The sequence below is a fragment of the Mustela putorius genome, unplaced genomic scaffold, assembly GCF_011764305.1.
Source record: "Mustela putorius furo isolate JIRA1106 unplaced genomic scaffold, ASM1176430v1.1 tig00000743_pilon_pilon_pilon, whole genome shotgun sequence".
NCBI classification, from domain to species: domain Eukaryota; kingdom Metazoa; phylum Chordata; class Mammalia; order Carnivora; family Mustelidae; genus Mustela; species Mustela putorius.
Genome location: NW_025421464.1, coordinates 3501902 through 3511369, shown reverse-complemented (window position 1 = coordinate 3511369; position 9468 = coordinate 3501902). Strand labels below are relative to the sequence as shown.

The window sequence follows — 9468 nt, the reverse complement described above, 5'->3', positions numbered from 1 at the left end:
GAACTGCACAAGAACTACTCACTCCTGAACTGTACCCTCTGGGTATATCACGTAACATCACGTAAGATGAAGGCCACAGATCCATGACCTCCACTTAAAATCATTTCTAGTAAGATCCGCTCTGTTCTTTGGTTCAGACTGTTGATGCAGGTCACGCTCAAGTCTTCCACAGGTTTCCACAGACTCCATTGGGCACCACGCTGGCCTTGAGAGAGTCAGCTCCCGAAGCAAATGACAGATTGATTGAACACAACAGCAAAGTATGAAAATTAATTGAGATATTTAATAGACAGTGCAAACCATAATTTCATCTGAATATAAATGTATGCACATGTTTCCAATGAGTTATCTATCAGTTATCACAAACAGCAACAACGACCTTAGAGCTATGTTAGAAAAATGTATAGCTGGGATTTAATTCTACAATCTCACTTGCTCTCAAGAGAACACCATCCATTTCAAATCAGTGTCACAAACTCCAAAAGACCAGGGTGGGAGGAGAGAGGGGAAGGCAGAGTGGTGAACACAGGGGCCAGCACACAGGTGATGGACGGAAATACAGTTCTCAAGGAAACCAAAGTCAGATGCATTATTACAGCTAAGGACAAGGAAAAGCCTATGGCTTTTTTAAAAAACTTTTCTGCCAGTACCATACAAGTCTTACAAAGAGATGTGCGACAAGTCAACTGACTTAAGAGGACAGAGGCTACATTTTCAGATCATTTCAACTGCAAACGGTCGACCCATTCCATCGAGGTTCAGCAGTGGAGTTAGCGTAGTCCAGAAGCTCAATGTTGGATTTGCAAATACAGTTTATTTTACAGAAATTCAACATTATAAACAGCAGGCACCTCCCACCCTACCCACCCGCCCCCCTCCCCATTCCCCGACCCGCTGGGTGCAGACCATGCTATGCAGAGAGTGAGCAGGGACGCGGCCCTACTGCTTTGGAGGGAGACTCAGGAGCGATGGAACCTGCCTGCACCATGTCCTGCCCCGCACACGCACACGCCTGCCCGCTGCATAGGCCACCAGAGTCTGTCTGGGCCCAGCCTGCACTGGACCAGTTAAATGGATCCAGCCCAATTCTCCAGTTCCTTCATGTCATCCTCTTCCTCTTCCTTCTTCTTGGCTGTGTGAAGACAGAAAAGGCTACTTAGGACGGCTGGTTACAACGATCTCGACACTTTCTGGCTGGGTGTGGGCTGTGCTACCTGGAGTCTCTCAAACAGCCCTGCCCTTGCACCCAGCCTCCCTCAGCTTCATCGCCAGCCTATCAGCAACTGCTTCTCTGGGCCCCAAAAGCTGCAACATAAAACTCTAGATAAAGAGGCACAAGTCCCCGGCACCGCCCCTCCACCAGCGTCCGGGCCAGGCAAAACAAGGAGATTTACACTGGGAGTCCGTCAGAATTCGTCCCAGAGCATTCAAGGAGGGGGATATGAGGAAGAACCCCAGAGGAGATCTAATCCTTGCCAGCACTCCCCCTCCACCTCAAGAGGCTTGAACCACTTCTCCGCACCCACAGGTGCTCCTTAAACAGTGTTTGGAGCCCCTTTGCCTGCACCCCCCACAGGCTGCTGACTCAACTTGAGGAGCCGTTTCTTCTTGATACGTGGGAGGGTAAGAGGGACTACAGCCTCGTTACACTGCTCCCCGGGCTCTCTCTCCATGCCAAGCCAAACTTCTGTCCCTTTTCTAGAAGTTTGGTGTGGAATACATCTACCCAAGGGTGAAATAACGGAAGAGGGAGGGGGAAGGAGGAGCAGGCAGAAAGAAAGGAAGGTCTTACAGAACCAGGGCTCTAAAAAAGCCAAAGATGTTTCCTTCCCACATGGCTGCCTCTGAGACCCCAAGTTTTTGCATGTGTGCACAGCACAGGATATTAGACAGGAACCAAGAGCTGTCCTGGAATTAAACTCTCACACCTTCTCCTAGTGCCTAGAACTTTCTCTTGTTTGGTGACGTAGGAAAAAATCATTCTGGAATAGTGGTTCTCAACTGGGGGGTGAGCTCCCCACACCCTGCAGGGGACATCTGACAGTATCTGGAGACCTTTTTGGTCTTCACAACTTGGGAGAGAGAGAGAGCCCAGGGGTGCTTGTGAACATCTACAGTACATAAAACAACTCCCCTCCCCCAACCCAAAGAATTACCAAGCTGTGTCAAAAGTGCCAAGGTTAAGAAACCCTGTTCTATAGCGAAACTAGGAAAAGACAGGTGATGATGTCTCCATGGCCATCACAACAGATCTTCTGTGATTCTCACTCCTGGGCAAACTCAGAACCCAAACTGAGGCCAACCGACCTCAAGATTACCCACGACATGGCACCAGGGTATGTCATGACGGGGTAAGAAGTACTCACTGGGCTTTGATGGTAAGGTTATAGAGGGAACATTTGGTAGAGGGACTGTTTCGGGTCCACTGATTTCCAGCAAATTCTTGTCTAGTTCCTCCTGTTCTAGTTCTTCTAATTCTGCCATGAGCTCATCCTGGTGAAGGAAACAGAACAGTGAGAGAGATGTTCCTGGGACTCCTACCCCCTGCAGCAGCCCCGCTTTCCTGATGACTCAGAGGACACACACCCCTTCTAAGAAGATCAGAAGGGAGATGAACTCCAGGTCCACACTCTGACTCAAACCCTAAACATGGTTCTACTGATGAACATAATACACTATCCAGCAGTTACAGTCTCTACCCAGTGTCCTGCACTAGCTGTCAGCATTTTGAGAGGAGGGATTGAATCTTTTCATTCCTCTTTCTTTATCTCAGAACTGGGTACACTCAGGGAATGTTCAGGAATATTTGCTGAATTGAAATTAACTTGACTAGTCCATCAAATTTCAGTCTGAAAACACGGAAGACCCTTGTGCTGGAAGCCAAGTCTAAGAGCCATAGGCTGTTTTCTCAGCTATACTGTGGGAATCATATAGCACAAAGAATTAGGTTCAGTGGAGAGGACCTGACCTTCAGCGGACTCAAATCTAACACAGAATGAAATATCTTCAACAGGGCCTGTTATTGTATTTTAAAAACCTAAGACTCAAGATCCCAACTGCTACAGCAGAAACTGGTAGGTGGCCAAGTTCCAGATGGATCCCCCAGGGGTCAGGTACAAATGCTCCTTCCTTGGCTTCATCTTTACCTCAAATCAGAGTTGCCCAAGGGCAAATCCTATAACCTTCTACAAGGAACAGTCACCTTGGCTGCCCCAGCTCCAAGCCCAGGGTCCCCCACGAGATGTGTAAGGTAATTATTTACTGAAACCAACTACTGACCTGAAACCTGCTGAGGGGTCCCTATGGAGAGCCCTTTACTCAACCTAAACTTCTATCCCCACGAGTGAAAGCTGTTTCACAAAATGCAGAATTAGGGAAAGTTAATACCATGCCCTATTCATGTCCAAGACTCTGGAGGAATGAGAACTGGTGATTTCCCAACCGCATACAACCTGCCGGAGAGCCTTCAACAGCACATCGAAGGGCAGCTCACGTGTCATTTGTGAAGCTTATGTGAACCACTCACCTCATCAAACTCTTCTCCAAATCCTACAGGTTTTGAAATAGCTGTTGAAATCTCCTCTGCAAGTTCTTGCTGGTCAGCAATGTCCTGCATTAACTCATCAACTTTATCGATGTCCCTTTAAATGAAACGGACAGATGTCATATTGGACAATCAGTCTTTGTAAGGAGAGTCTACAAGGCAGGAAGAGATACCCCATGCACACAATCTGCTTCCTAACCCTACCCTCTATAATTACTTCCTGTAAGGAATTACTTGTCTTTATTATCTTTCTCCCCCTTTTAAAAGAGAATCACAGAATCAAGAGGATGGAAGTGTTCTTAGACATCATCCAGTCCAATGCCTTAAGGAATGAGGCTTAGCAAAGTTAGATACCATATTCATGATCTCTCATGTAAGCTAGTAATAAACACGTCAGACGAGACTACAGGACTTTAACTCCTGGGCCAACAGCTCTTCAAGCTCAAAGGCAATTCTGTAACTGTACAGGGAGAGAGAAAATCACAAACCACAAAATACAGCTGTGCCACTTGATAGGTCCTTCCTATTTACTCGAATCCACTCATGGCTCCTGCAGTAGGCCCCAAAGAAAGGCAAACATGCAGAATTACTTCCTATGCACTGTCAGTCTTCTAAACATACAATTAATCAGTATAATCCATACACATATGCTTCAAAGCATGCACAGGAGTTTGCTGAGATGAGCTCTACGCTGGGCATCTTGGAGAACACAGAAATGGAGCAGACATGGACCTAACTTAGGAAGCTCAGTCCAATGAACATCTACCCTCAGATAACACCTCACTTATTTAAAGGCTACTTTTCTGGCAACCCCACATTTCTAGAGCAGAGATTAGCAGACTTTCTCTGTAACAGACCACACAGGAAACATCTCAGAATTTGTGGGCCATATAAACTGTCACGAAGACTCCACCCTGCTATGTACCACAAAAGCAGCCATAGACAATATGTAAATTAATGGGTACGACTATGTATCCATAAAACTTTATTTACTAAAATAGGTGGCAGGGCCACAGGCTACATTCTGCCAATCTCTATTCAAGAACATGGCTAAGTATCCCCGAAGAAGTAAAAATGGCTTCAAACACTCCTCAAATATATGCTGCCAAGTCCAAGCACTACAACAAATGCAGAATTTGTTCATGAGAGAGGCCCTCATTTGGAACCTAGTGTTACCCTGGCCTTTAATTACAACTGTAACAAGGTTGGTCATCTATTTCTTAGGCCACTGTACATGAGAAGTAGCCACATAACGGAAGGATTGCTGAGGTCAGGAACACTGTTTTTAAAGATTTTTTTTTTTAAGTAATCTCTACACTCAAATTCACAACCCTGAGATAAAGAGTCACATGCTCCAGGGACTGAGCCAGCCAGGCATCCTAAGAACATTGTTAAATATGACAGCCAAAGACTGAAACCAAGAGGGGAGCCAGAAAATTCCAGCAAAAGCAGATTTAAGAACACAGAAATCTGAAGCCCTTGGATGCACCACGATTTTCAGGACCCCTGACAGAATCAGGAAAAAAGACATGAACACTGATTCTAATCCCAGTTCTATCCAATCTCATCCATAATCTAGGGCAAGTCATCTCCCCTCTCTGGGACACAGCTTCCCCACCTTGATAATCAGAGGCCTGGATGAGAGGACTTTTTAAGGACCTTTCCAGCTAGAAACTCTGCTCATCACAATAACCCTGAATTACTCAGAAATACTTTTTCATTCCATGAAATCTACTTCTTTTTTTTTTTTAAGTGGCTCCATGCTGGGTTTAAGCCTCAGTGCAGGGCTTGAATTCACAACCCTGAGATCAAGATCAAGAGTTGGACGCTTAACCAGCTGAGCCACCCAGGTACCCTGAGATCTGCTTCTTCAGGCAACAAGATACAAAATCCATTTTAAAAGGAGTTCCATGTGGTTTTCATTTGAATTTCCCTGATGGCTAATGATGGTGAACATTTTTTCATGTGTCTGCTAGCATTTGTATATCTTCATTGGAGAAGTGTCTGCTCATGTCTTCTGGAAATTCAAATCAAAACCACATTGAGATACCACCTTACACCAGTTAGAATTGTGAAGATTAACAAGGCAGGAAACAACAAATGTTGGAAAGGATGTGGAGAAATGGAACCCTCTTACACTGCTGGTGGGAATGCAAGTTGGTACAGCTACCATGGAAAACAGTATGGAGATTCCTCCAAAAATTAAAAATAGATCTAACCTATGACCCAGTAAATGCACTACTGGGTATTTACCCTGAAGATACAGATATAGTGAAAAGAAGGGCCAGATGTACCCCAATGTTCATAGCAGCAATGCCCACGATAGCCTAACTGGGCAAAGAGCCAAGATGCTCTTCAACAGACAAATGGATAAAGAAAATGTGGTCCACATATATGGTGGAATATTACTTGGCCATCAGAAAGGATGAATACCCAATTTTTGCATCAACATGGATAGGACTGGAGGGGATTATGCTGAGTGAAATAAGTCAAGGAGAGAGAGTCAATTATCATATGGTTTCACTAAGGAATAACATGAAGGACATTAGGAGAAGGAAAGGAAAAGTGAGTTAGGGGAAATTGGATGGGGAAATGAACCATGAGAGACTGTGGACTCTGAGAAACAAACTGTGGGTTTTAGAGGGGAGGGTGGGGGAATGGGTGAGCCTGGTAGTGGGTATTAAGGACAGCATGTATTGCATGGAACACTGAGTGCTGTACATCAACAATGAATCTTGGAACACTACATCAAAAACTAATGATGTGGGGCGCCTGGGTGGCTCAGTGGGTTAAAGCCTCTGCCTTCAGCTCAGGTCATGATCTCAGGGTCCTGGGATGGAGCCCCACATTTTGCTCTCTGCTCAGCAGGGAGCCTGCTTCCTCCTCTCTCTCTGTCTGCCTCTCTGCCTACTACTTGTGATCTCTGTCTGTCAAATAAATAAATAAAATCTTTAAAAAACAAAAAAAAAAAACAAAAAACAACTAATGATGTATTTTATGGTGACTAACATAATACAAATAAAAATAAAAGGGGAGTTCCAAAAAAGAACGCAAAGTAAAACAAACTTGGGTGTTTGAATGGATAAATCAAAGGGTCGCCCAAGGCCATGTCCCGGGATTGAGGCCCCGCCACGCGGGTGCCCCCCACCAGTGGGCAGCCACATACATGTTGTCGTGGGCAGCCTTCATGGCCTTTGCAGCGTAGCCCATGTTCTTGAGCACCTCGGTGTTGGTATTGGCATTCTCCAGGGCCTCCCGCTGAAACTCGATGGTGGAGAGTGTGCCGTCGATCTGCGCCAGCTGCTTTTCATACCTCTTCTTGCGCTTCAGTGCCTGGAGGGCCGCTGCATCGGGGAGAAAACAGGGTTTCAGAGAGCCTGACACCAGAATATCCCAGAGTTCACTTGAGCCTTCGCCCTAATTGTAATCCATGCACCTCAGCTGGTGCCTCCACTATAACACAAGGTTATTAGTCTCTTCTACACAAGGAACACATTCCATTTTCTAAGAAAACTACAAAATTCACCTATTTCAAAGTGCAGCAAAGCATACAAGCTCAAGCTCACACTATGTAACCACACCCCCACAAATCAAAGCACGGAGAGGCTCTGAGACAGAGAATGTGTTTTGAGGCCATACTGCTTTAGGTTCAAATCCCAGCTCACAGACTTAGGTGAGCTACTTAGCTTCCCCAACAGGTTCGTTGTGAGAAGTGAGATTATATATATAAATACCTAGCACAACTTAAACATAGTGGACACTAAAAAACAACACCTCTAATTATTTTTTTATTAAAGATTTTTTTCTTATTATTCATTTATTTGACAGACAGATCACAAGCAGGCAGAGGGGCAGGCAGAGAGAGAGGAAGGGAAGCAGCCTCCCCGCTGAGCCGAGAGCCCGATGTGGGGCTCAATCCCAGGACCCTGGGATCATGACCTGAGCTGAAGGCAGAGGCTTTAACCCACTGAGCCACCCAGGCGCCCCAACACCTCTAATTATTATAAAGCAGCTTTAAAGTATCATGTTATGCTAACTCAATTATAAAAACAATAAATAGTAACTATACTAAATACTGGATAAGTTAGGGTTAAATGCCCCCTCACACATAGCTGACAACTCTAAGTTGATATACTGACTCTGAAAAGCAACATGGCAACACATAGCAACAGCCATAATGACGTTCTTGCCCTATGACCCAGTAATCTCCTTCTGGAAATGTATTCAACAAAAGCAAAAATTCTCATGCCCAAAGATGGTTACTGTGGCATTCTCTATCATAGAAAACAACACAACTAAAATAAAGTCAGAATCCCCTGCCAGGAGTCTGACCATTTAGCCAAGCCAATGTCATCATCTATCTATGCTTCCTGGCATGTTAAGGCTGGAGAAATCATCTTGTTCTTAGATCCAGTCAGGGCAAGCAATCTGACCAAGGCGAATCTGTGGTAGAGCAGGAGCCAAAAGCACATCTCCCTACTCAAACCCAAGAAGCCTTCCCCTTGCCATCTCAATTACCTTCTTGGCACCTAAAGGTATCTTTAGTACATATCTTAGATGGGTATCAAAGCCAGAACGAATGGGACCCTACTTGGCCAGAACAGCACTAGTCTTCGACACAGACAAACACACAGAGGCACCCCCCGACACATGCTCCACCATGTCCCTGAGCTCCAGACCGGAGCCATCCCCATCTCCGGCAGGCTTTTAGGGACATGCAATCATCTCCCTTACAGGGCTGTGGTTTCTCCATACATCACATGAATGGGTCCCCTGCTCCTTCTATTCAAGCTTCCTGTTAGCCTAGCACTGCATCCTAAGAACCATCTGCCAAGGGACTGCACGTAAGCCGTCCATTCTTCCTCTAAAATGAGCAAATAAAACCACTAGGAAAATTCTTCTAGCCAAAGGATAAAGCAGGCTAATGAGAAACTGCAAAAAATCTGAAGAACAATGAAATGTGCCTCCTTAAAAGTTGACAAGACAGTCAACCTGCTATCTCCCTTGATCCCTATGTGAATGGCCTATGACCTCAAGAAGTCCAACCCACAGTCACACCCAGGGGTCCCCAAGACTCCTTACTGGACACCTTCACCTGCTAATTACTAAGTCATACATGCTATGGAAGTACCTCACAAAACAGAAACCTTTTAAGATAGAGACGGCCACACTTTTTAGCAGATAAAGAAATAGTTTCAGAGAGGTTATGCAATTCAGGTCACCAGGTGGTAAGTGGCAGAAGGAATTAAGCCAAGGATGGAACCCCAAAGCCCATGCTCTGCCATTCTAGCTATTATGCCTTCCACTTACTGAAAAAGGCAGGATCCTGCACTGGAGAGGTCATCCGGTCCAGTGGGGAGTGGGATCACAGAAGAGGGAGTGCAAACCCAACTATGCCATTCCTTTGCTTAAAAGCCCTCAGCAGTGGGGCGCCCGGGTGGCTCAGTGGGTTAAGCCGCTGTCTTCGGCTCAGGTCATGATCTCAGGGTCCTGGAATGGAGCCCTGCATCGGGCTCTCTGCTCAGCGGGGAGCCTGCTTTCATCTCTCTCTCTCTGCCTGCCTCTCCATCTACTTGTGATCTCTCTCTGTCAAATAAATAAATAAAATCTTTAAAAAAAAAAAAAAAACCCTCAGCAGTTGGGGCGCCTGGGTGGCTCAGCTGGTTAAGTGACTGCCTTCAGCTCAGGTCATGATCCCAGGGTCTTGCGATCAAGCCCCACATCGGGCTCCCCTGCTCAGTAGGGAGTTTGCTTCTCCTTCTGCTCTGCCTGCATGTGTTCTCTCGCTATCTCTAATAAAATCTTAAAAACAAAACAACAACAACAACAACAGAAAACCTTGAACAGCTCCCTGTACCCACATGACAAAGCCTCCACATGGCTGAATATGACCAGTAAAATCCTGCAAGGGACTGGGATTGTCA

The 9468-nt window shown here is 45.6% G+C and overlaps 1 protein-coding gene across 1 annotated transcript in view; it reads right to left on the bottom strand.

Annotated features, from left to right (window-relative positions):
* Positions 1-263: 263 nt before the first annotated feature.
* The window catches only part of CHMP4B (charged multivesicular body protein 4B), a 51288-nt gene continuing 42083 nt past the window's right edge, over positions 264-9468 (bottom strand). Inside the window, exons 2-5 of the mRNA XM_004746611.3 lie at positions 6711-6888; positions 3527-3641; positions 2367-2493; positions 264-1132 (exon numbers count right to left, since the gene is read on the bottom strand). Of these exons, the coding sequence (XP_004746668.1) occupies positions 1068-1132; positions 2367-2493; positions 3527-3641; positions 6711-6888 (485 nt within the window). The 3' untranslated portion in view covers positions 264-1067. The remainder of the gene's footprint in view (positions 1133-2366; positions 2494-3526; positions 3642-6710; positions 6889-9468) is intronic.